The sequence below is a fragment of the Macaca mulatta genome, chromosome 14 (genome assembly GCF_049350105.2).
Source record: "Macaca mulatta isolate MMU2019108-1 chromosome 14, T2T-MMU8v2.0, whole genome shotgun sequence".
In the NCBI taxonomy this organism is placed as follows: Eukaryota; Metazoa; Chordata; class Mammalia; order Primates; family Cercopithecidae; genus Macaca; species Macaca mulatta.
Genome location: NC_133419.1, coordinates 78,975,004 through 79,002,029, shown reverse-complemented (window position 1 = coordinate 79,002,029; position 27,026 = coordinate 78,975,004). Strand labels below are relative to the sequence as shown.

Here is a 27,026-nt window from a genome sequence, read left to right as displayed (position 1 = left end):
GTAGCGTGATGACGTAAGCGGCGTTGGCGTGGTGTTGTCGGAGTGGCGGCGCGTGTTGCGGCTCGGGGTCTGCGCATAGGTTTAGAATTGTCGCGGGCAGCGGGGCGCCCTGGCTGCCAAGTGCACGTGGTTTGTTTCCGGCGTTTGCCTAGTGTCCTGACCATTCCGCCCCGTTGGAAGTGGGAAACGGAGAGGTTCTGTGGGGACAGAGCTGGGTGTTCTGAACGAGTAAGCGCGCGTCCGAGGGGCTCTGGAGTGCCTTAGAGCAGAGCTGCGGCCGCGGAACGGGAGCCGCTGAGAAAGGAGGGCCGCTGCAGGCGGGGTTCCAACCGCGGGGTCTGGGCTGCTCCCGCGGAGGGCCTGGGCGGCCGCGCGATGCTGGAAGTCCGCTGTCTGCTTCGGTCCGTGCGCTTCTGTTCCTCCGCCCCTTTCCCCAGGCACAAACCTTCAGCCAAACTGAGCGTGCGGGACGCTCTCGGGGCCCAGAACACGAGTGGGGAGCGCATTAAGGTCCAGGTTGGTGAATGGGAAGGGAGTGGGTTTTTTCTTGTAGGGACTTACATGGCACATCCACATCTAGCTTTTCTTTTACGGTCGGGTCAGACACAACCCCCAGCAGGGAAAAGTTAGAAAGTGTAGGTAGGCGTCGCGGGTTTCCACTTTTCTGCTTTCCATTACTTTTCGCAAAATTGTTCCGATGACTGTAAAGCACTAGAACTTTGCTTTCATGATTCCAGGGTATTACCTGTAAACTTGTTAATCATACCAAAAGGGTAAACGAACAAGCCCCCTTTCTCTGTCTTTATCCCTTATAATGAATATCCAGGTTTATAAAGTGGTTGTCTTGGTCTCCCTCCTTGAGAGCAGAAACCGTGTCTTACCTGCCTTTGTAATCACACATGGCTGACAGTAAATACTTGTTCAAACCATGCCTTTTAAACTTTTAGTCACCTCAGTGCCTATTGTGGGGCTCTGCATGTAATTCATTTTTAATGAATTCGGAGAAAGAGTGGAATGTAGCAGTTTGAAAGAGCTCTGGAGTTAAGCAGCTTAGGTTTAAATCTCTGCATAGCGTTTATGCGTTCTACACCTTATTTTCCTCTTATGAAAATAGAGATAATAATTGTCCCTGAGTCCTGAAAATTATTTGAGGTAATGGAAATAAGATACTTAGAACAGTGGCTATAGTCTACAAATGTTAGCTGCTATTATTTCTCTTGCAAGTATAATATTTGCAGCAGCTCCACATAGAAGAGGTGCAGAATAAACAAGGTGGTTTGACTGTTTCTTATTAGGTTGCTGAAGTACACTGATGTGGTTATTTTTTGAGACAGGATCTAGCTCTGTCACCCAGGCTGGAGTGCAGTGGTGTGATCTCAGTTCACTGCAGTCTCCATCTCCCAGGCTCAAGCAGTCCTCCTCCTTCGGCCTCCAGAGTAGCTGGAACTATAGGCATGCACCACCATACTCTAATTTTGTAAGCTTTTTGTGGAGCTGGGTCTCACTGTATTGCCCAGGCTAGTCTCGAACTCCTGGACTCAAGCAGTCCTCCTCCTCCTGCCTCCCAAAGTGCTGGGATTACAGGCATAAGCCTGGCAGATGTGGTTATAATAAATAAATTATTAGTTTTTGAGTAGGTTCTTGCTCTGTCACCCATGATTGTAGTGACAGAGTCATGGCTTGCTGTTGCAGTGATTTTTGTTGCCGTCACATATCCTTTGCTTTTTAGCAGTATGGCCAATCTGCTCCTCTTTGCATTTCTTTGAGTTCCATATTCTTTCCATAGGTCTGTTTGTCTATTAATTAGGCATACATTAATGATACTTTGTGCACTAGTCAAGAGAAAAATTCAAAGATGAAAAGAGAACCTGCTGCCCAGGTTAGAGGATTTCAGTTTAGTTCTGTGAGATCTGATATGGTAGCTACCAGCCACTTTTGGCTCTAAGCACTTGAAGTTTGACTGGTCCAAATTGAGATGTGCTTTAAGTGTAAAATACATACCAATTTTGAAGAACCAAAAAGAATGCAAAATATCTCAATATGTTTTTATATTGATTATATGTTGATAATATTTGGGGCATAATAGGTTAAGTAAAATATTTCACCTATTTTTATGTTCAACATGGCCACAAAAAGAAATTTTAAATTAAACATGTGACTCATTATATTTCTGTTGGACAGCCCTGCTCCAATGGTTAAAACAAATAATTTTAGCAATAGGATAGTTGGTAGTAAGGTAAGTAAAGAACTGTAAGAAAACAGGAAGTTAACATAACTGAAAAAGTTAAGGAAGATATCTTGCATGAGGTGACGTTTCAGCCAAGTTCTGAAGGATGTGTTCCCTAGGCAGGGGAACTGGGGATGGGGCAGAATTATAATAGCATCCCAGAAAAGCTCGTTGATAAGAACATGAACTTTGAAGTAAGAACTTCCTTTTGAATTCCAACTCTACTAATTGGTGACTATGTCCTGGAATATTTAGAGAGGTTTTCCTGACATCTCTAAATAATGTTTCTTCAGCTCTAAAATGATAACCGCTTCATTAAGTTCTTCTGAGGATTAAGTAGCATGATATTTATGCAGAGCTTAGAATAGAACCACATTACAAAGTGCTCAATAAATGTTAAGTTTAACAAGTGAAAGAAAGTGGTCATTTGGAATTAGTTTTTTTTTTTTTGAGATGGAGTCTTGCTCTGTCACCCAGGCTGGAGTGCAGTGGTGCGATCTTGGCTCACTGCAACCTCTACCTCCCGAGTTCAAGCGATTCTTCTGCCTCAGCCTCCCAGTAATTGGGACTACAAGCGAACGCCAACACGCCTGGCTAATTTTTGTATTTTCAGTAGAGACAGCGTTTCACCATGTTGGCCAGGCTGGTCTCGAACTCCCGACCTCAAGTGATCCGTCCTTTTTGGCCTCCCAAAGTGCTGGGATTTCTGCACCCAGCCTGGAAATTACTGTTGATTTAGAATCACCAAAGAGGAGGTGCTTTCTGGGCAGCATGGTGAGATGAAACCAGAAAGAAGGGCGTACCCCATATCCTGAGAAAGGCACCAAGATATGTGCCCTGTTATTTATTGTTGGGTCAGGGGGCAGGGGTCTTGGAGGAAATACCTGGAATTGCCAATATTGGGAAGATTGGTTATATGAATTAGGCTCATCAATGTGAAGGAATTTGAAGGAATGTGAGGCATCCATTCGAAATGTTGTGCTTTATTATGAAAACAAAAGATAGAATACCAAAGTGTGTATCCCATTGTGATTGAACATATAAAATTAAGTATGCATATTGGTGAACTAAAAGAAGTCGATTTGTTGAGGCAGGATTGTGCGTACATGTTTTTCTTTCATTTAGTGTATGTGTGTGTATGTGTAATGAAAACATAAAATGTTTTGCTCTCACATTAGAAATATTTCTCTTCCTTAGGGATGGATTCGTTCTGTCCGATCCCAGAAGGAAGTCTTGTTCCTGCATGTAAATGATGGGTCATCTTTGGAAAGCCTTCAGATTGTTGCAGATTCAAGCCTTGACAGTAGGTGAGTTTTGTTTTTTAAAAGAATTCTTTGATTTTTGTTTTTCACCTCTAGTGCTTCTCCCTTCCCTAAACCAGTGTTTACATTGAACCCTGAGTAATCTTTTGAAACAAATCTGCTTTCATAGCTTTGAGGATCAAGTCCAAATATTTGGAATCAAGATCCTTCAAGCTCAGGCCTTTCCTCCTCTATTTGACATCATCACATGCTAATATCCCCAACCTATGCTTCACTTCAGTCTTTCTTAATTACTTGCGGCTCCCCTAAGCTGTTCTGCTCTTTCCTAATAGCATTTGTACATCTTGCTGCCTCTGCCCAATACAGCCTCTTCTCCTCTTGTCTTTCATAGTTCTTGCTTAGTTAGGCATCATCTGATGTTCCTATCCCATAACTGTGTCAAGTACCCCTTTTTTGTGCTCCCATAGCATCCCGTGCCTACATCTGTGTTAAAGCATATCACATTGGATGGTAATCAACTGTATTCCTATTTGACTCCTCCTGCTAGACTCTTAATTTCCTGAGGTTAGGAATGGCATCTCATTCTTTTTTGTATTCTTGACCTCTAGCATAGTGCTGACAATATGACAGATTATTGCCTGTTGAACAAATGGAAGAAACTTTATGGTCTCATTCATTAGGTTTTAAAACTAACACTAGGTCAGGTGTGGTGGTTCATGCCTGTAATCCCAGCACTTTGGGAGGCCGAGACAGACGGATCACTTGAGTCAAGGAGTTCAAGACCAGCCTAGGCAACATAGTAAAACCCCATCTCTACCAAAAATATAAAAATGAGTTGGGCATGGTGGTACGCACCAATAATCTCAGCTACTCGGGAGGCTGAGGCTAGAGCATGTCTTGAGCCCTGGAGGTCAAGGCTGTGGTGAGCCAAGATCTTGCCACGGTGTTGCAGCCTATGTGATAGAGCCCTGTCTCCAAAAAAAAAAACCCCGAAACCAAAAACTAACACCATTTTAATGTTAGGTATCAGCTCTGACGAAGAGAACATTATTCTAATTTGTTAGAATAAGAGTGCTTTGCTATTCTGAGGATTGTTAGGGTTAATGCTGTTTACACATTGAATAGGTTAATGGATCAGAGACTATGTGGTCAACTGGGCAGAACAAAAAAAAATTGTTGTAATAGTAACTGTTTTTTTTTTTTTTTTTGGAGTGAGTCTGACTGTCGCCCAGGCTGGAGTATGGTGGCGTGATCTCAGTTCACTGCAACCTCTGCCTCATGAGTTCAAGCAATTCTGGTGCCTCAGTCTCCTGAGTAGTTGGGATTACAGGTGTGTGTCACCACACCGGGCTAATTTTTTGTATTTTTAGTAGAGACAGAGTTTTACCATGTTGGCCAGGCTGGTCTTGAATTCCTGACCTCAAGTGATCTGCCTGCCTCAGCCTCCCAAAGTGCTGGGATTACAGGCATGAGCCACCACACCTGGCCCTATTATTAATGGTAACCTTTTAAAAACTTTGTAATTGTTTTGATTGTTTATATCAGTGTAGCAATCACATGTGTCTAATGGGACCTAGATTTTAGAGTTTCTGGAGGATGACTCTTTGAGATATTCCCAGGAAACCTTAGGATAGTATTTATATTCGTATATGTCAGGTATTACATATTTTAAGTCAGAGCATCTCAAATTACCCTCTCAGGTTGATGAAAGTATACCAGATTTCCCCACCCATAATGCAATAGTGGGCAATCAGGTGGAGAATCTCCTGACTGACTTTAATAAAATTTATTGTGTTGCTATAATATTTTAATAGTTTATTAGGAAGGCACTTATTGTTATACTTACTGCAATTATGAAATGTTAGAACTAAAACAGATGGGCTGGACGTGGTGGCTCATGCCTCTAATCCCAGCACTTTGGGAGGCCAAGGCAGGAGGATTGCTTGAGCCCAGGTGTTCAAGACCAGCCTTGGCAGCATAGTGAGACCTGGTCTCTTTAAAGAAAAGAAAAAAGAATTAGAACAGATGTACTATCATTTACGAGCTCCTTTTTTAATAGATGATTCTTAAATGAACTTAGATGACTTTTCATACTTGTCATACAGTTAATTTGTGGGTGAACTTGAACTCGAACCTAGTCTTATTAACCAGAAAGTAGCACCTTATGTGCTTAGATCACCAGCCAACTAAGTAAAAAAAAAAAAAAATTTTTAATTGCAAAAATAGGACAGAGAATTCCCGGCTAATTTTATTTTGATTTGTAGTTTTCGCATGTATTCTGTAATCTTTTGAAAGTTTTTGGCCAACTAACTTTTTAATAAGGGCAGTTGTACAACTCTTAATTCTGAATTATACAAATTCTTTTTTTTTTTTTTTTTTTTTTGAGACGGAGTCTTGCTCTGTCACCCAGGCTGGAGTGCAGTGGCCGGATCTCAGCTCACTGCAAGCTCCGCCTCCCGGGTTTACGCCGTTCTCCTGCCTCAGCCTCCCGAGTAGCTGGGACTACAGGCGCCCGCCACCTCGCCCGGCTAGTTTTTTTGTATTTTTTAGTAGAGACGGGGTTTCACCGTGTTAGCCGGGATCGTCTCTCGATCTCCTGGCCTCGTGATCCGCCCGTCTCGGCCTTCCAAAGTGCTGGGATTACAGGCTTGAGCCACCGCGCCCGGCCACAAATTCTTAACTCTATTTGTTCCCATTTTAAAGCTTATGGAATTCATTTTTATAATTTTATACTGTATTTATACAACAGATTATCCATTGATTCTGAAGATTATTTAACCAATTGAGGGTAAAAACTTTTGTCATTAAGTATTTTAATGTTCTTATTGCATAGTTGATACTAAAATGAAGGTTGTGTATAATGATATTTATCTTGTTTTTTGTTACTGTAGAGAATTAACTTTTGGGAGTTCTGTGGAAATACAAGGGCAGCTGGTAAAAAGTCCATCCAAAAGGCAAAATGTGGAACTGAAGGCAGAAAAAATTAAAATTATTGGAAATTGTGATGCCAAGGTATGATTTCTGACACTTCTGTGGAGGCTATTTAGGCTTTAAGACAGCAATCTGTTTTAAGTGTGATTATTAGGAAGATGAAACTTAGAATATATTTCATTTGCAACTTACCAGATAATTGAAACAAGCCCTACAACCTGAAGAGGCAGTAGCAAAAATTATTTATGTAGATAGCTTAGTGAGAGGTAAGTGTTAATTTTTGCATCTCTGTGGTGTGTGTCACAGTTAAAACTTGCTGCTTTTACAAGCATGCCCAGTCAGCCACAGTGATATACCAGGGCGGGCTCGTTCTTAGGAAAGCCAGGAATGACTTTTGCATGATCTAGAACCGATCATCCAATAATGGTTGGCTCTAGCCACCTTTGGCTGTTTGGTATTAAATCAATTGAAATTCAGTAAAAAAATCCAGTTCCTCAGTGGCATTATCCACATTTCAAGTGCTCAGTAGTTGCATGTGGCTACTGGCTACTATATTGGATAGCACAGAACATTTCTATTTATCACAGAAAGTTCTGTTGGGTGATGCCGATCAATAGTATTATAATGCTTAGGCTGAACAGAGGCAAGAAATTCGGCGTTAAGACATGTTTATGCCTGTTTTTGCAAGACTCTTCCGTTAGCTTCATATTTATAAGCTTGATAAAGAGGTTAGAGAGAATAAAAGATTATAATCAGATTCTTCAAATTTACAATGGAGAAAATGAGGCCCAGCCAGATGAAATGATTTACTTAACATTATGAGCTGATGTGACGCAGCTGAAATTTGTATTCTAGCCATTTGAATCCTCTGTGTTTTTGCTATACCTGTTTTCAAACATTTAATGAACAAAAGCGAGGAAATACAGGAAAATTGCATCATTTTAATTCATTGTTAATTCTTTCAGTATAATAGGAAGAAATGTAAGGAAATAAAGGAAGAAAATGCAATTTTTGTTAAAATGTCATCCTTAATTTCCAAGAAATTCTGATTGACATGTAAAATCAGGAATCAGGTTCTAAGATTTCTGAAAAATAGAGTGTAGAATAATTTGGAAATCAAGAGCGAAATATAGAAGGTAACCATTTTTCTTTTTTAGTTTTTTATAGGGATCTGTGATTATTAAAAATTTGCCATGTGTTTCACTACAGTAGTTCACCCTTGTCTGTGGTTTTGCTTTTCACAGTTTGTTGCCCACAGTGAACTGTGGTCTCAAAATATTACATGGAAAATTCCAGAAATAAACAATTCTTAAGTTTTAATTTCATGCCATTCTCATTGTGTGATGAAATCTTGAGGTGTCTTGCTCTATCGCGCCTAGAATGTGAATCATCCTTTTGTCCAGCTTATCTGTACTTTATATACTACCTGGCCATTGTTGTCAAAGAAAAAACATAATGTTTATATGGTTTGATACTGTCCGTGGTTTTAGGTATCCACTGGGGGTCTTGGAACATATCCCCTGTGGGTAAGTGGGGGACTACTATATTCTTAAATTGTTCTTCCTGGGCTTCTTTGGTGTTGATGGCTTCGTCTTCCCTGAAGCCCTTTGATTCAGTATCATTTTGAAATATTCTGAGATTAGGGAATTCTGACCCCTAGAATTATGATATGGTCACATTTTCACTTTTAGTAAGTATGGTGCTTTTTTCTATACAACGTAAGAGTTTGTATGTGTACAAGACTTAAAAAGAATGGATGAGACTGAAAGAAACAGGCTGCCAGTGTAGCTCTTTTTTAGCTTCTCTGTTATCTTTTTAATTAAAACTTTGATTTTTGTCTGAAAGGATGTGTCTGTCTTAATCTTTTAACATGAGTGTGAGCAGAGTAGGCATATTTCAATGTGGAACCATAATTTTCTTTCGAACTTTTTGTAAATCTTTACTACTCTGCTAGATGGAAGTATCATGTTGATAATAGTAATAAATTGCACCAATTGATTGTGAATGATCATGGGCTTTCAAGTCATATAGGTAATTTTAAAATGGAACACCAGCCTGTGTGTGCATGTTTAATATCTACAATGTTTTGAACTCCTGTGTGCCAAACAGCGGAAATTTTGCATAATCATAACCTATTTGTAAGAAGTGATTCACAGCTAATGGATACAAACTTGATAAATAACAGATGAGCTTCAATGATATTAGCTCAATTACTGGGCTAATAAGTGGTAGAGCTAGATTGAAACCTACATCTCTCTGATTCCATCCTACCATTCCACTTACCTGGTGGAAATAATGTGGATTAAAATCAGTTATATTAAGACATAAGGAAAGGATCTTAGTTTGGTTCTAAAGCACTATTTAAGAAGTACCCTGGAAACTGATTTTATTAAACAGTGTCTCTTTTGGCTTCTAATTTGTTCTTTTCATTTATTGGCAGGCTTTCCCCATCAAATATAAAGAGAGGCATCCTCTGGAGTACCTGAGACAATACCCTCACTTTAGGTGTAGGACTAACGTTCTGGGTTCTATACTGAGGATTCGCAGTGAAGCCACAGCTGCTATTCATTCTTTCTTTAAGGTAAGATCCTAAAAGTTTCCTCCTGACCCGGGGTTATACCTCCTCTCCCTCCTTATTTCCCTTCATCCCCACGCAACCACAATCCACTTCCTGTTCCTATGCATTAGCTTGCGTTTTTCTAGAGTTTTATGTAAATGAAATCATTCAGCATATACTGTTTTTTGTCTGTCTTTTTTCACTTGGCATAATTATTGAGATTCATCCATGTTGTTATGTGTATCAGCAGTTTGTTCCCTTTACCACTAAGTGTGATGTTAGCTGTAGGTTTTAATAGATGCTCTGAATTTGGTTGAGAAAGTTCCCTCCTCTTCCCTGTTTGCTGAGTTTTATCAGGAATGGGTATTGGGTTTTGTCAGTTTTTTCTGCATCTTTTGAGATAACCTATGGGTTTTTTTTGTAATGCTGAATTACATTGATTAATTTTTGAATGTTAAACTAACCCAGCATTTCTAGGAATATAGATATATTCTAATATAGATGTCTTACATTGGCTGGGCACAGTGGTTAATGCCTGTAATCCCAGCACTTTGGGAGGCCGACGTGGGTGGATCACCCGGGGGCAGGAGTTCGAGATCAGCCCGGCCAATATGGTGAAACCCCGTCTCTACTAAAAATACAAAAAATTAGCTGGACGTGGTGGTGAGTGCCTGTAATCCCAGCTACTGGGGAGGCTGAGGCAGGAGAATTACTTGAACCCGGGAGGTGGAGGTTGCAGTGAGCCGAGATTGTGCCACTGCACTCCAGCCTGGGCAACAGAGTGAGACTCCATCTCCAAAAAAAAAATTCTTACATTAATATATTAATAATATAGGTATATGATATTACAGATGTATTCTTTTAATATTTTGTTGGATTCAATTTGCTATAACTTCGATTAGAATTTTGCTTCACGGTATTATTCTGTAGTTTTGTTTTCTTCTAATGTCTTTGTCTGGTTTTGGTATCAGGGTAAGGTTGACCTCATTCAGTGAGTTTGGGATATTCTCTCCCTTTATCTTTTCTAAAAGTAAAATTACACAGTTATCCATACAGTTATGATTATTTCTTTCTTAAATGTGGAGAATTCACTAGTAAATTCATCTCAGTGTGTACTTTCAAATATGTCTTTTTTTTTCCAGTGGGGGGGTACAGTTTTTATCTACAATTTCAATTTCTTTTTAACTTTATTTTGTTTAATTTTATCTTGAGATGGGAGTTACTGTGTTACCTGGCTAGTCTTGAACTCCTGGGCTCAAGCAGTCCTCTCCCCTCAGCCTCCCAAGTAGCTGGGATTACAAGCATATGCCACCATGCCCAGAAAATTGTTATTACCATTTTTTTGTTTTAAAATTATTTATTGGCCAGGTGCAGTGACTCACACCTGTAATCCCAGCACTTTGGGAGGCCGAGATGGGCAGATCACTTGAGGTCAGGAATTTAAGAGCAGCCTGAAACCCCATCTCTACTAAAAATACAAAAATTAGCTGGGCGTGGTGGTGGGTGCCTGTAATCCCAGCTAGTTGGGAGGTTGCAGCAGGAGAATCACTTGAGCCCAGGAGTCAGAGGTTGCCTTGAGCAAGATCATGCCACTTGCACTCCAGCCTGGGTGACAGAGTGAGACTATCTCAAACAACAACAACAAAATTATTTATTTATTTATTTAGAGACGGATCTTGTTATGTTGTCCTGATTGGAGTGCAGTGGCTATTCACAGGTGCAATCATGGTGCCCTACAGCCTTGAATTCCTGGCCTCAAGCAGTCCTGCCTCACACCCCTGAGTAGCTGGGACTACAGGTGTATGTCACTGCACGTGATTTATTTCTTGAATAGTCACACAACTGTATAGCTTATCTATTTTTTCTTGAGTGAACTTTGGTAGTCTTTCAAAAATTGATCCATTTTATTTAAGTTTTTAAACTTACTGCTGTAAAGCTACAGGTATCCCCTTATTTTAATATCTGTAGCATCTATGATGATGTTGTCTCATTCCTATTGATAACTTGTGGCTCTCTTTTTTCTGATTAGCCCGGTTAGAGGTATATCAGTTTTATCAAGCTTTTTTTAAAAATCTCTATTAATATCTTTGCTTTCAAATCTACTTTGATATTATAACCACTAGAACTTTCCTTTGATTAGTGTTAGCATATATATTTTTTTTCATCCTTTTAAACCATGGTTAACCCTTGAACAACATGGAGGTTAGGGGCGCCAACTCTTTATGTAGTCAGAAATCCAATCATAGGTCGGGTGCAGTGGCTGACGCCTGTAATCCCAGCACTTTGGGAGGCCGAGGCAGGCAGATCTCTTGAGGTCAGGAGTTTGAGACTAGCCTAACCAACATGATGAAACCCCATCTCTACTAAAAATACAAAACGGCCGGGCTTGGTGGTGGGTGCCTGTAATCCCAGCTACTCAGGAGGCTGAGGCAAGAGAATTGCTTGAACCCAGGAGGCAGAGGTTGCAGTGAGCTGAGATCGCACCACTGCACTCCAGCCTGGGCGACAAGAGCTTGACTCTGTCTCAAAAAAAAAAAATCCAAGTATAAATTTTTGCCTCCCCAAAAACATAACTAATAGCTTACTGTTGACTGGAAGTCTTACTGATAATGTAAATAGTTGAGTAACACATATTTTTTATTTCACAAAAAGTGCAAGGTTTTCTCACTTGCTGGCATAGCTGTAGCAACAGTTTCACGATTTCCTTATTTTTTCTTAAGAAAAAATTTCATAAGTGGTCTTTATGCTGGATTTGTCTTGAAATGGCAAGCAGCTGCAGACCTCAATCTGCAGGACATATTAAGAAATTAAACTTTTACGTCTAATGTCGTGACTTTTCTCTGCTTCTTGGGAGTACTTCTAGCCTCACTCGTAGTACTTCGTATGGGTCCCATGGTTTTAATTAAGATTTACGATATTGCGCTGAAACTGATGAAAAATAATGCGAGAACTACAAGAGATTGCTTTTTACTGCAACACATAATTTACTGAGAGATGAACTGCTCGTGAGATGATTAGCATCACCGGGTGTTTTAAGTGGGTACTTGTAACACGTGAGCTCACTACAGTAGCTATGAAATTATTGTACATACTGTATATAACTACTTTTATGCATTTATGATTTAATACTGCACTTTTACATTTGTTTACATTTCTCTCTACTGCAAATGGTGCCCTGTATGGTCTGTGTTTGTGTAAGTTTTGATAAATTTTAACTTACTGTAATAGATTTGTGTATATTTATGGTAGTAAACAACGTATACTAATATCTACATATATTTTATGCATCCATGGCATACTTTTTTCTTAATTTAAAAAATATTTCTAGGCTATGCTGTTCATCTGCAAACTTCTTCACGTTGCTGCAAATCTCCAAAACATTTTCCAATATATTTATTGAGAGAAATCCAGGTATAAGTAAACTCATGCAGTTTAAATCTATCTTGTTGAAGGGTCAAATGTATTTGTATCTTTATATTTTAAAGTGCATTTCTTGTTGGCAGCATATGGTTAGATCTTGCTTTTTATACCCAGTCTGATAATCCATCTCTCTCTCTTAATTTGGGTGTTTAGATCATATACATTTAATGTGAATATTGACATGGTTTTGTTTGAGTCATCTTGCTGTTTTCATTTCTAATTGTCCTATCTGTTCTTTGTTCTCTTTTTTCTCTTTTTTTACCGCCTTTGGCATTATTTCTTATTTCTTACCTTCTTTGTTGTTCTCTTAACTATAACTCTGTTTTGTTATTTTAGTGACTGCTTTAGGGTTTATAGTATACATCTTTGACTTCAGTTGATGTTTTACCACCTAACGTATAATGTAATAACCTTATAATACATACTTATATTTCTTTCCCCCTTTATGTTATTTTTTGCTATGCATTTTACTTATGTTATAAATCCTGTGATTCATCATTATTATTCAAGCAATCAATTATGTTTTAAAGAGATTTAAATAAAATCTTATATATTTACCTTTGTAGTTATTATTTCTGGGGCTTTTAATTTAGATTTCATATCTGGATGTTTGGTTTGGGCTGTTCGTTTGTTTGTTATAAATAAAGACAAGGTCTCATTATGTTGCCCAGGCTGGTCTCCAACTCCTAGCCTCAAGCGATCTTCCTGCCTTGGCCTCCCAAAGTGCTCATTACAGGCATGAGCCACTGCGCCTGGCCTAGGCTGATTTTTATGTCTTTTATGTCTAGTTAACATTTCAAACATGGACTATAGTTTTAATAACTGTTTAAGAACAGTTGTGTCTTTTTCTCCTGATGTTAACATGTCTGTTAGTTATGGGTTAGTTTTGATAGGTCTCTTCATTCTGGGTTATGGTTTCTTGACTCTGCATGACTTAGCTTTGGGTACCAGACATTGTGAATTTTACCTTGTTGGGTGCTCTGGGTTTGCACACAGATACTGGTGTCTCTTTGATCCTTTGAGGTCTTGCTTATGTGATTTGTTAAGCAGGTCTGTAGCAGTGCTCAGTCTAGTACTGTTTATTCCTCACTGAGGCAAAGCCTTCCTTAGGTCCTGACCTAGGGCCTTGGGAATGATGAGTTTTTCTAGTTTGTGGAACAGGTACTTTTTCCAGCCAGCATGTGAGCACTGGGCACTGTTTTTTCTAATCTTTTTAGATGGTTCTTTCCCTAGCATTGGATAGTTTCCTCACACAAATGGACTGATCTACCTAATACTCCAGGGTGCCCTCTGCAGCTCTCTCCTCTCTGATATTCGAGCGTATGAACTCTAGCCGCTTGGGTTTCTCCAGGCTCTGAGTTGTGTCTCTTCAACTCAGGGAGCCTACTGGACTCTACCTTACTTTTTACCCTTCCCTGTACTGTGGCCTGGAAGACCTCAAGGTAGTAAGCTGGTCTACTGGTAGGGGTTTACCATGTTTGTTTCCTATCTCAGAGAGAGATGGCTTTTGTTGCCTGATACCTGTTATCTTGAAAACTGTTGTTTCATGGGGTTTGCTTTTTATTGTTACTGTTTTTGTTGTTGTTGTTTTACTACGTTTTTGGTTGTTTCCTGTTTCTCCATCTTGGTCATAGATTTATATTTTGTATAAAGTAAGCATTAATTTTAAAGAGTTACTGGTGTTGATCAGGTAGGTCTATCTAATGACCAAAGACATTTTGTCTCTTTTAGCTTTGCTTCTCAACCATTTCCCCCTACCTGGGAAAGCCACAGTTTAATGTGGTTGACAAGTTGCTAATGTGAAGGGACCTTTTCTCCCTGTGGATGGGAGGGCCCCAAAGGCAAGGAGTGATCCAGCAGATAAAGTTTATTGTTATTCCACGTGGTTTTGCAGGCTTCCTGTGGTACTTCTCCAGATCTAGCTAATTTGCAGAGGTTGTGTAATAGTGGATATAGCCTTCCCTTGGGCTGTATCCAGATTCATGTTGCCCCAGTCTTGCTATAGCTTGCCAAGAAAGTTCTTGCCCCTTGAAAAAGCTTCTTCAGATTAACTTTTGGTGAAAGAGCTAAAGAACATCATGGCTTTTAGGCATATGCTTTTGATAAAACAAAGGAAAATAAATCAAATTATGCAGTGTCATCCCATTATAGTTTGTAAGCGTCCAGTTACACATGCTGTCAGAAACTTTGCTGTGCAGTTTCCATGTGGATTTTCAGTAGTGCTTGAACCACACAATCATAAAAATACCTTTTTGTTTTTTAACCACATGACTTCAACAGCTGATAAAGTAGACCTACTTTAGTTCTGAAGGTTTTGTAGGCTTTTGGCCACTAGGTGGTGGTATTGACAAGTAGACTAAACACTATGTATTTATTACTTGAAGCTTTTAGAGATATGTAAACAATTAAAAAATAAGACAAGCTAAAAAAAAATTTGAAATAAAAAAAAAATAAAGTAGCCAGGGTGCAATGGTTCACATCTGTAATCCCAGCACTTTGGGAGGCTGAGGCAGGAGGATCTCTTGAGCCCAGGAGTTAGAGGCCAGCCTAGGCAACATAGTCAGACTTGGTCTCTAGTAAAAATAATTAAACAGGCGTGGTGGCATGTGCCTATAGTCCCAACTACTCAGGAGGCTGAGGCAGGGAGATCACTTGAGCCCAGGAGGTGGAAGCTGCAGTGATCCGTGTTCACGCCACTGAACTCCATCCTGGGCAGGAGAGTGAGATCCTGTCTTTAAAAAATTGTTATTATTACTAGGCACGGTGACTCACACCTGTAATCCTAGCACTTTGGGAGGCCGAGGTGGGCTGATTGCCTGAGTTCAGGAGTTTGAGACCAGCCTTGGCAACACAGTGAAACCCCCGTCTTTACTAAAATACAAAAAAATTAGCTGGGTATGGCGGCATACACCTGTAGTTCCAGCTACTCGGGAGGCTGAGGTAGAAGAATTGCTTGAACCTGGGAGGCGGAGGTTGCAGTGAGTAGAGACTGCACCACTGCACTCCAACCTGGGCAACAGAGCGAGATTCCATCTCAATAATAATAATAATAATAATAATAATAACAAATGTGTGTGTGTGCCTCAGGTGAGGCACCGCACCTGACCAAAAATTATTAAAAGTAAAATTTGAAAAACATTCATGACTGAGAGCTGTGGCTCACACCTGAAATCTCAGCACTTTGGGCGGCTGAGGCAGGCAGATCACGAGGTCAAGAGATTGAGACCATCTTGGCCAACATGGTGAAACCCCACCTCTATTAAAAATACAAAACTTAGCTGGGCATGGTGGTGTGCGCCTGTAGTCCCAGCTACTCGTAAGGTTGAGGCAGGAGAATCGCTTGAACCCGGGAGGTGGAGGTTGCAGTGAACTGAGATTGCGCCACTACACTCCAGCCTGGCGACAGAGTGAGACTCTGTCTCAAAAAAAAAAAAAAAATTCAAGTGGTTGGAAATAACTTGAATTTTAGTACCATTCGTGATAGAGTAGTTACAAAAATAGACACTTTTGGAGTAGTAATAAATTCACTTAGTAATTGTAAAGACGTGGAGAATATAATTCTGTTACCTACCTTTATGTGTGATACTTAGCTACCTTTGTGTGTGATACTTAGGATTCAGTTGTTTAAAGAAGCCTTTCTGGAGTACTATGAGGCATATTAAGTAATGGTTATATGTTACCTAGTATTTTGTAGTGTTTCTTTGATGTGTTACTTTGGGTTTGCGAAAAGATGTTAAGCCTCCAAATAAATTTTTGTAAGTTTCAGTTTTGTTAATTAAATTATAGAAATGTGGGGAGAAATAGAAACTTGAACAGTACTTTTAAGACACTTTAAGGATCTAAGGTTATTTCTTGGTTTGAGTATGAAAAATATTTTTTGTATAACCTTGTTTGCTCATAAAACTGACACACTTGTTATGTACTAAAACTTGGCTATTTAGAATCCTCAAGGAATGAGTCATTCAAAAAAGCCAAGTTTCTGAAATAACTGAGGAATTTTCTCTTTAGGCACCAGTTTTTTCTAAATTCCAGTGGAAGTGTTCCTATGGATTACTTACTTTCCTGTCTTCCTCAGTGAGCCAGTAAAAAAGATTCCGCTCTTTCTTTCTCAGTGAGTCGAGGTTCTTCCTGTGAGTATCAGGGATTGTTCTCCTCTGCATGGCAGCGTTTTCAAAGCCTGCCACTGACTCTGTGAAGTATTTTTGTTGTTATTGTTGTTGTTGTTTTGAGATGAGGTCTCATACTGTTGCCGGGGCTGGAGTGCAGTGGTGCAATCATGGCTTACTGCCACCTTGATCCCCCAGGCCCAAGCAGTCCTCCTACTTCAGCCTCCCAAGTAACTGGGACTACAGGCATGCACCACTATGCCTGTCTAGTTTTTTAAAGTGTATTTTTTGTAGAGATGGGATCTCACTGTGTTGCCTAAGCTGGTATTGAACTCCTAGGCCCAAGCAATCCTGCCTGGACCAACCAAAGAGCTAGGTCCAGATGTGAACCACTGTGCCCAGCCTATGTGGAGTATTCTTTACCTTTGTGTAGAAGGTCTCCAAATTGCTATGCCTTTGAGTTCCTGTGACTGCTTTTTATGTTTTTTGTTTGTTTGTTTTTTTGAGACAGTCTTGCTGTGTCACCCAGGCTAGAGCGCAGTGGCGTGATCTCAGCTCACTGCAACCTCTGCCTCAGCCTCCCGAGTATCTGGGACTACAGGTGTGCACCACCACACCGGGCTAATTTTTGTATTTTTTAGTAGAGACCGGGTTTCGCCACATTGGTCAGGCTGGTCTCTAAACTCCTGACCTCAGGTGATTCGCCCATCTCAGCCTCCCAAAGTGCTGGGATTACAGGACTTGAGACACTGCGCCTAGCCTCTTTATGGATTTTTAAAATCTCTTCTTGCTGTCAGTTTGTGTTGTCTATGGCCTGCCTGTGGCTAGCAATTCCTTTCACGTTTCCTTTTTTGTTGATTCTGATTAAATGATAGTTATTTCAGTTACATGTGAAAGAAAAAGATAGTTTATTAGTCTTCTCTTAGTGGTGTATATGGGCTGTAATGTATGAACTTTCTAATTTTGGGATACTCAGAGTCTTATAAAATATCTGGTTTTAGAATGTGTGTTAAAATATTTATATACTTGGAGGTGATGGGTGGAATCTGAAAAATCGAGTGAAAGTGTTTGCTTTTATTTTTGGCCCCTTCTCTGGCCCTCATGTACTCTACTTAGGAACCCCTTTGCTGTGGGACAGTATAAGTAAGTGACACTGGAAACCTATTTGAGGCACATAGTGACAATACTTAACCACTCCTTGCTATTTACTTTCCTTTTTTTCTTTTTACTCCCCTACCCACTTTCACTTTTTTGGACTTTGTTTGCACGGCTGTATTATTCTTCCTTTGTACTCTCTCCTTTATTAGCGTTTGGTAATGTTAGGAACTTTGATAAGCCTTGCAGTTTTAAAGCAGCGAAAGCTGCTGGGCCCTTTTGTAATGTTTAGCATCAGTTAAGTATTAAAAGTAATTCCCACTAGGTGTGTGATTTTTAAAAAATCTGATACAGTTATTTTCATAAGGTTTACACTGCTGTTTCTTGTGGCATTTGACCAGTTCTAACTTGGGCAATCATGTTTAGCCGTTAAATTTTCTCCTCCCTCTCCACCTCCCCTTCCCCACCCTCGTTTCCTTTGGATTTTTCACTTCCTCTCTTTGTTTACTGCACTCATGTTCATAGTTGCCTACATTCATGTGGAATAAATGTTTCACATCCATGATTCTTGGTTCCTAGGAGATAAAAATTTTATGCGGTAATGTTATTGATCAGATTTTATTGGTTTTCTATAATGTGCTCTGTGCAGCACCTCTAGGCATGTTGCTGTCAGGTTAAGTGTATATTTTAATAACTTTCTGAGACTGCTAATTTAGAGCTTGAATATTTTATCAGTACACATCATAAGGCAAGTTGTTGACTGAATATTTTGTATTATAGCCGGAATACTTGAATTTGAGAAGGGTCATATTTGGGACATCCCTAGTAATGCATAGAGACAATCTACACTCCACCAAACTTGGCAGAGATATGCATATAATAATTTGTTGTATTGATTCCAAGGCCAACATTTTGCATTAAGCATATTCCATCCTGCCTTTCTATTATAAATTCACTTTTTATTACCTGCAGTCCTACCCTGCAAACATCTACACTGTGTGTAACCTTTTGCTTACACCCATAATCAAAATGAAAGAAGCATAACCTTGAAGTTGCTGGGTTGTATCAGTCTGACTAGCAACAGCTTTTGTGGTTCTGTAATGGAAATAGTCTCAGATTTTTGTTCGGAAGGGCTGCAATTGGGGACCTCAGTAGTGGATGGATAGCTGCTGCTCAGAATATTCCTTCAGGCAAAGGAAGTACACTGCCTGTGCCATGTGGAGTCCATTGGCCCATCAGTTTAGTGACAGAGACTTCCTAAAGATCATTTCTGCCCTTTTTTGCTGTTTGTTTATTCAGTCTCTATTTGTCTACTTTTTCTCCTTTTTTGTTGGTTCATTACAATTGAGGTCATATTTCAAGATAAGTTTATACTAATTGCTTTGTATTCCCCTAGCAACGTGGGTAACATCATTATGCACTAGCCTAGAGTGTGTGTACCTGTTTGTTAAATCACCACCAAAATGTTATAGAAAAGGGAAGAGAATATAGTACTAAAGAGAGAGCATGAAGACCTAGGTTCTAGTCCTGGCTTATCCACTGACTAATTATGTAACTTGTGGAAAGTCACTAAATCTGTCTGGGCCTTAACTTCCTTATCTTTGAAATGAAGAGGTTGGACTGGTTAATGTCTAAGTGTGTTTCTGAATAAAATTATTTGTGCCCCTGTGTGTAGTTAAAACACTCAACTGATTTTCAGTATTCTTAGTATTTGGGGGATTAGGGAGGGATTTGATACAGCATTTGCTTACTGTGCCATTGTAATACTATAAGAGGATGTGTGTTCTTGGAATTGTTGAATATGCAAATATCTTGAAAACTGTGGTTTTCTTTTTCAGGACAGTGGCTTTGTACATATTCATACTCCAATAATCACATCCAATGACTCTGAGGGAGCTGGAGAACTTTTTCAACTTGAAGTAAGTTTTGCTTCCCATCTTGAGGGGCACATTGCTGTTTAATAGTTTTCCTCTGAGGGTCTGAAATTTAATATTAGTTTTGTGGACAGAAGACTATGAGCGGCACCTGAAATTGTCAATAAAAATCCTTGAAAAACTTACCTAGACAATTCAAACCAGTCTGATTTCCTGTATTACCAGCCGTCTTACACTGTGACAGGTAAGAGTGAATTTTTGGGGTTTTTTTATTTTTTTATTTTTTTGAAACGGAGTCTCACTCTGTGGCCAGGCTGGAGTGCAGTGGTGTGATCTCAGCTCACTGCAACCTCTGCCTCCTGGATTCAAGTGATTCTCCTGCCTCAACCTCCCGAGTAGCTGGGACTATAGGTGTGCGCCACAACGCCCAGCTAATTTTTGTATTTTTAGTAGAGACGGGTTTTCTCTGTGTTGGCCAGGATGTTCTCGATCTCTTGACCTTGTAATCTGCCCACGTCAGCCTCCCGAAGTGCTGGGATTACAGACGTGAGCCACCACGCCTGGCCAAGAGTGAATTTTTAATTTAGCACTCTATTTACTTTTCTTAAGTTACAGTGAATTGGTGAACTAGAGAAATTTGAAGAGGTAAATGAGGATTTTAAGCTCTCTTATGCAGACTCAATCCACAGTTAATATTTGTGGACATAGATCGTATTTGAAAAGATAAAAATAGAAGAGTATACATGTGAATATCATTTTCTTTTTCAAAGTCTTTTAAAAAAACATTTTTTCATAAGAATGATTTATGTTCTCTTCATCCCATGAAGGCCCTTTAATTTGTCTAGCAATCATTTTTTGTGTTCCTTGTATATGTCAGGCATTGTCAGCCTGCCCTTACTGCAGATATTTTTTAAGTTATCAGTTTTTCTTTTTTTTTTTTTTTTTGTTGTTTTGTTTTTTGAGACGGAGTCTCACTCTGTCGCCCAGGCTGGAGTGCAGTGGCGCGATCTCGGCTCACTGCAAGCTCCGCCTCCTGGGTTTACGCCATTCTCCTGCCTCAGCCTCCTGAGTAGCTGGGACTACAGGCGCCCGCCACCGCGCCCAGCTAATTTTTTGTATTTTTAGTAGAGACGGGGTTTCACCGTGGTCTCGATCTCCTGACCTTGTGATCCGCCTGCCTCGGCCTCCCAAAGTGCTGGGATTACAGGCGTGAGCCACCGCGCCCGGCCAAGTTATCAGTTTTTCTTATTGGAGACAGTTGAAAACCTTGTGTTTACCAGTTTGATAGCTATTTAAAATCATTGACCAGTTGTATAATAATGGACAGAGAGAATGGTATGATCATGAGTGGTGCTTTGGTACTTCTTTTATTTGTTTACTGATTTCTTTATCTTTAAGATGTCAGGATTCTTGTTTATATATTTAGTTGATTCTATCAAATGACAAAATTTGTATGTAACTGCTTTCTCTGGTTCAGTGCTTTCTGACTCTTTTTTTTGTTTCTTTTTTTTTTTTTTTTGAGACGGAGTCTCGCTCTGTCGCCCAGGCTGGAGTGCAGTGGCGCGATCTCAGATTGCTGCAAGCTCTGCCCCTTGGGTTCATGCCATTCTCCTGCCTCAGCCTCCCGTGTAGCTGGGACTACAGGCGCCCGCCACCACACCCAGCTAATTTTTTTTTTTGTATTTTTAGTAGAGACGGGATTTCACTATGTTAGCCAGGATGGTCTCGATCTCCTGACCTCGTGATTCTCCCGTCTCGGCCTCCCAAAGTGCTGGGATTACAGGTGTGAGCCACCGCGCCCGGCCCTTTCTGACTCTTAATAATGGTGGTGCTTCTTTATATTATTGAATAAAGTATTCTCTGGGAGAAGTTGTCCTGATATGTTGAAGTCATTCAGAATGGTAATCAAATGCTGTCTTCATTATACATGACTGGAAGAAATCTTGATGTTGATCAGCATTCTGCAAAAAGCAGAATAAAAATGCCTTGTTGAACATTTAGAGTGGGGGTATTAGCATTTGTATATATGAGTTCAAAGAAGGAAGCAGATGACAAAATAACCATATGTAAACTCTGGAAAACATTCTCTTCTAGGTGTTTATTTTCTCTTGGCACTTTAATTTTCTGCATATTGAAGCCAAGAATTACTCACTGTACATACTTTTCTAAATCCCTTAGTCTAAACCACTGAATATTCAATAAATGACTGGGGAAAAAAGGTATAATTTAAAGGAGTCTTTATGAATAAAAAGGAATTAATAAAGAGACCAAGATACATGTATGTATATATATGTATCTTGGCCTCTAAATAACCTAAGACAAGTTACCAGATAAGTGTGAATAAATACGAAGAGGAAAAAAATACATTTCTGAAGCTAAACAAATGAGAAGTGTACTATGTTCATATTATTTCAGAGCCAGGGAAAGGAATTTGTGGGATTAAATTTGCCTATGCAGAGTACCAGAAAGAGAAATTCTTGAATTCATTGATCCTAGGCTTCTACAGTCAGGATCTAGCTCAGGTTTCAGCTGATCTGTGCTGTCTGGCTTTTATGCTGTGTTGACCTACTGTCTTTGTTGCTCTCAGAAGTTCAACTACAAAGACTTGTCTTCTGTCCCTGCCAACCCTCTATCCTTTGAAAGCGGAGCTCCTTCTTACCCACCTCACATACCTCACTTCCAAGATTCATTGTGTTGATTTCCTCCTGGCTGCCTGTAGAAGCATAGGAATTTGAATTTTGGTACCCCTTTTAGGAGGAGGTGGGCTTTCATATTTAAATTCTTGCTTCTCATAATGGTGCACATTTTTTCTCTGACAGAAGTGAAGTGTCATTAAGTACTGTGTTTACAGATAAGAGGGCAGCTTTAAGAGGTCACCTTGAAAAAACACAGTTAAGAATGTGCACTTCTAATGTTCTGTTGAGAAGTGAATGCATGCCCTGTCATTTTACTTTTCCTTTCCCTCATCTCCATTTCCTGCTTTAAGACTTTAATATTTGTTAAGATATGAGGACTACTGAATACATCATAAGAAGTTTCCTTCAAGGCATTTGTTATTAACGGACATTTGGTGCCGTCTGTGTTCAAGATGCTTTGCTATAAAGATGTAGATGAGTTTCTATCCTGTCAAGCCAGTGAGTTGGCAGCAGTTGATGAGGGAAGGAGCATACTTTTCATTCACTCTTGATGTTACTTATCCTACAAAATTCCTTGTTTGTACACTTTTTCCCCTTTGTCCTAAGGCCCTGGCTGAGTTCCCAAAATTAGATTTGGTCTTTGTAATTTGGAACAATAAGTTTGTCTTTGAGGAGATGAAAAGAGATTAAGACAAGAATTATAGGTTGTGGCTGTCAAATACAAAATTACTACAAATTTAGTTTAAAGATCTTAATTGACTTTCATTTGCCATTCAAGAATCAGGCAACACTTCATTCTATAAAACAGAAGAGGCTAGTTTTATAGACAGAAAAAGGCTGAGGAAAGCAGAAACAAAAAACAATTGGTCTTTACAAAGTTATTTTTCTTGTGAAGGTTAAAGCAAAGGGGACTTCCTTATGCTGGCTAAAACTGTTCTCTTTGGTGATGTGGCTGTTATTCCTCTTCTGACTTCTCAGAAGGTGATATGAAGATCTTAGTTTTTGGCTTGGTAGCGATGCACAACTGTATACAGTTCCATGGTTTTCAGTGTGACTAGAAGTTGATGGGAAATAAGGTGGAATTGCTTTATGTAGACATTTGAGGATATAGTGTTACCAGTTATAAGTGGTATGGAATCTAGAGGAAAATGAGGTAGGTCACTGAGGATTGAGTTGGTCAGAAAAACCTTCAGAATGAATATGTGACCTGACTGTACCTTAGGGAGAATATTCCAGGTAAGAACAACAATGTAAGAAGAATCAGAGAATTAAAATGAAGTATAGACAATATACATTCTTCTTGTCTTCACATGGCACATACTCTAAAACCAACCACATAATTGGACATAAAACATTCTTCAACAAATGTAAAACAACTGAAAGCATACCAGACGCACTCTCAGACCACAGCATAATAAAAATAGAAGTCAACACAATGAAAATCATTCAAAATCATACAATTACAGGGAAACTAAACAACATGTTCCTGAATAACTTTTGGGTAAATAATGAATTTAAGACAGACATCATAAAGTTTTTTGAAAATAATGAGAACAAAGGTAGAACATACCAAAATCTCTAGGACACAAGTAAGGCAGTGTTCAGAGGGAAAATCATAGCACTAAATGCCCACATCAAAAAGTTAGAAAGATTTCAAATTAACAACCTAACTTCACAATGGAAAGAATTAGAGAAGAACAAATCAACCCCAAAGCTAGCAGAAGATGAGAAGTAACAAAAATCAGAGCTGAACTGAAGGAAGCTGAGACACAAAAAAACATTCAAAGTATCAGCAAATCCAGGAGTTGGTTTTTTGAAAAAATTGGTAAGATAGGCCACTAGCTAGACTAATTAAGAAGAAAAGAGAGAAGACCAAATAAACACAATTAGAAATGACAAAGGGAATGTTACTACTGACCCCACAGACATAAACAACCATCAGAAACTACTACGAACACCTCTAAATTGCTGGAAACATACACCCTCTGAAGACTGAGCCAGGAAAACATTGATTCTCTGAACAGACTAATAACAAACTCTAAAACTGAATAAGTAATAAATAGCCTGCCAACCAAAGAAGCCCAGGACCTGATGGATTCATTGCGGAATTCTACTAGATGTACAATGAAGAGCTGGTACCATTCTAACAGTAACTGTTCCAAAAAGTTGTGGAGGGGGGACTTCTCCTCAACTCATTCTGTGAGGCCAGCATCATCTTGTTACCAAAACCTGGGAGAGACACAACAAAAAAAGAAAATATCAGGCCAATAACCTTGATGAACATTGATGCAGAAATCCTCAACAAAATACTTGCAAACTGAATCCAGCAGCACATCAGAAATTTAATCCACCATGAAGTAAGCTTCATTGCTGGGATGCAAGTTTGCTTCAGCATACAAAAATCAATCAGTGTGATTCATCACATAAACATGATTGTCTCAATAGATGGAGAAAAGGCTTTTGATATAATTCAGCATTCTTTCATGTTAAAAACTCTCGATAAACTAGATATTGAAGGAACATACCTGCAAATAATAAGAGCCATCTATGACAAACCCACAGCCAACATTATACCGAATGGGCAAAAGCTGGAAGCATTCTTCTTGAAAACCAGCAGAAGACAAGGATGCCCTCACCACTTCTCTTCAACATAGTATTGGAAGTCCTAGCCACAGCATTCAGTCAAGATAAATAAAGCGCATCTAAATAGGAAGAGAGGAAGTCAAACCATCTCTGTTTGCAGACGACAGGATTCTATATCTAGAGAAAACCACAGCCTTGGCCCAAAAGCTCCTTCAGCTGGTAAATAACTTAAGCAAAGTTGCAGGATACAAAATCAGTATACAAAAATCACTAGCATTCCTGTATACCAACAACAACCAAACTGAGAGCCAAAGCAGAAAGTCAGTCCCGTTCACAGTTGACACACACACCCCTAGGAATACACTTTACCAGGGAGGTGAAAGAGCTCTACATGAGAATTATAAAACACTGCTCAAAGAAATCAGAGAAGATACAAACAAATGGAAAAATATCCCATGCTCATGAATAGGAAGAATCAATATCATTAAAAAGGTTATACCACCCAAAGCAAATTACAGATTGAATGCTGTTCATAGCAAACTACCAACAACATTCCTCACAGAACTAGAAAAAATTATTTTAACATTTATATGGAACCAAAAAAGAGCCCGGATAGCCAAGGCAATCCTAAGCAAAAAGAACAAAGCTGGAAGAATCATGTTACCCAACTATACTACAAGGCTACACTCCCAAAACAGCGTGGTACTGGTACAAAAACAGGCACATAGACCAATGGAACAAAATAAAGAACCCAGAAATAAGGCCACACATCTATGACAGACAGTCGATCTTCCACAAAGCTGACAAAACAAGCAATGAGGAAAAGACTCCCTATTTAATAAATGGTGCTGGGACAACTGACTAGCCATATGCAGATGATTGAAGCTGGACCTCTTCCTTACATCATGTACAAAAATCAAGTCAAGATGGATTAAAGAGACTTAAATGTAAAACCCAAAACTATAAAAACCCTGGAAGACAACCTAGGCAATACCATTCTGGCAGAGATTTCATGACAGACATCAAAAGCAATTGCAACAAAAACAAAAATTGGCAAATTGGATCTAATTAAACTTCAGAGCTTCTGCACTGCAAAAGAATCTGTCAACAGAATAAACACACAACCTACAGAATGGAAGAAAATATTTGCAAACTAGGCATCTGACAAAGGTCTCATATCCAGGATCTATAAGGAACTTATTTAGAAGAGAAAAACAGCCCCATTAAAAAGTAGGCAAATGGCTAGACATGGTGGCACATGCCTATAATCCCAGCACTTTGGGAGGCCGAGGTGGGTGGATCACTTGAGGTCAGGAGTTCGAGACCAGCCTGACCAACATGGTGAAACCCTGTCTCTACTAAAAATACAAAAATTAGCCGGGCGTGGTGGCACATGCCTGTAATCGCAGCTACTCAGGAGGCTGAGGCAGAAGAATCGCTTGAACCCAGGGGGCGCAGGTTGCAGTGAGCTGAGATCATGCTACTGCATTCCATCCTGGACAACAGAGCGAGACTTTGTCTCAAAAAAGAAAAAAGGGGGTGTGCAAAGGACATGAACAGACACTTCTTAAAAGAAGACATACATGAGGCCTACAAGCATATGAAAAAAAGCTCAGTATCACTGATCATTAGAGAAATGCAAATCAAAACCACAGTGAGATACCATCTCACACCAGTCAATGGCGATAATTAAAAAACAACAAAAAAATAACAGTGTTGGCCAGGTTACAGAGAAAAGGGAACCCTTATATGCTGTTGGAGGGAGTATAAATTAGTTCAACCGTTGTGGAAAGCAGTATGGTGATTTCTCAAAGAGCTAAAAGCAGAACTACCATTTGACCCAGCAACCCCATTACTGGGTATATACGCAGAGGAATATAAAGCATTTTATCAGTGTGAAGCCCAAATATTGTAAACCCCAAAGTTGACAGGTCTCAGTCAATTTAGGAAGTTAATTTTGCCAAAGTTGAGGATGCATGCCTGTGACACAGCCTCAGGAGGTCCTGACGACGTGCCCAAGGTGGTCTGAGCACAGCTTGGTTTTATACATTTTAGGGAGACATGAGACATCAATCAGTATATGTAAGATGAACATTGGTTTGATCCAGAAAGGTGGGACAACTCAAAGTGGGGTAGGGGCTTCCAGGTCATAGGTAGGTAAGAGACTAGTGGTTGTGTTCTTTTTAAGTTTCTGATTAGCCTCACCAAAGGAGGCAATCAAATATGCATTTATCTCAGTGAGCAGAGGGATGACTTTGAATAGAGTGAGAGGCAAGTTGCCCAAGCAGTTCCCGGCTTGACTTTTCCCTTTAGCTTAGTGATTTTGGGGCCCCAA

The 27,026-nt window shown here is 39.6% G+C and overlaps 1 protein-coding gene and 1 long non-coding RNA gene across 33 annotated transcripts in view; one reads left to right on the top strand and one right to left on the bottom strand.

Moving 5' to 3' along the window:
* Positions 1–27,026, top strand: part of NARS2 (asparaginyl-tRNA synthetase 2, mitochondrial) — a 137,527-nt gene continuing 110,501 nt past the window's right edge. For 19 of the 32 annotated variants that reach the window (XR_013404219.1, XM_077964075.1, XM_077964083.1 and 16 more), the window contains exons 1-5: positions 1–516; positions 3,425–3,534; positions 6,381–6,501; positions 8,861–9,001; positions 19,437–19,517. Coding sequence is in view for 25 of the 32 variants with exons in the window: in XM_077964075.1 (XP_077820201.1) it covers positions 376–516; positions 3,425–3,534; positions 6,381–6,501; positions 8,861–9,001; positions 19,437–19,517 (594 nt within the window). In the remaining 7 variants the exon portion in view is untranslated. Of the gene's footprint in view, positions 517–1,334; positions 1,596–3,424; positions 3,535–6,380; positions 6,502–8,860; positions 9,002–19,436; positions 19,518–22,291; positions 22,364–27,026 lie in introns of all 32 variants that reach the window. The other 13 variants (XM_077964067.1, XM_077964079.1, XM_077964066.1 and 10 more) reach the window with 7 other exon arrangements.
* Positions 20–24,367, bottom strand: LOC144334426 (uncharacterized). Its single transcript, XR_013404229.1, has 3 exons — positions 21,287–24,367; positions 10,592–11,195; positions 20–1,337 (listed from the first exon to the last, which is right to left on the bottom strand). It is a non-coding gene; the product is annotated as an uncharacterized LOC144334426 (long non-coding RNA).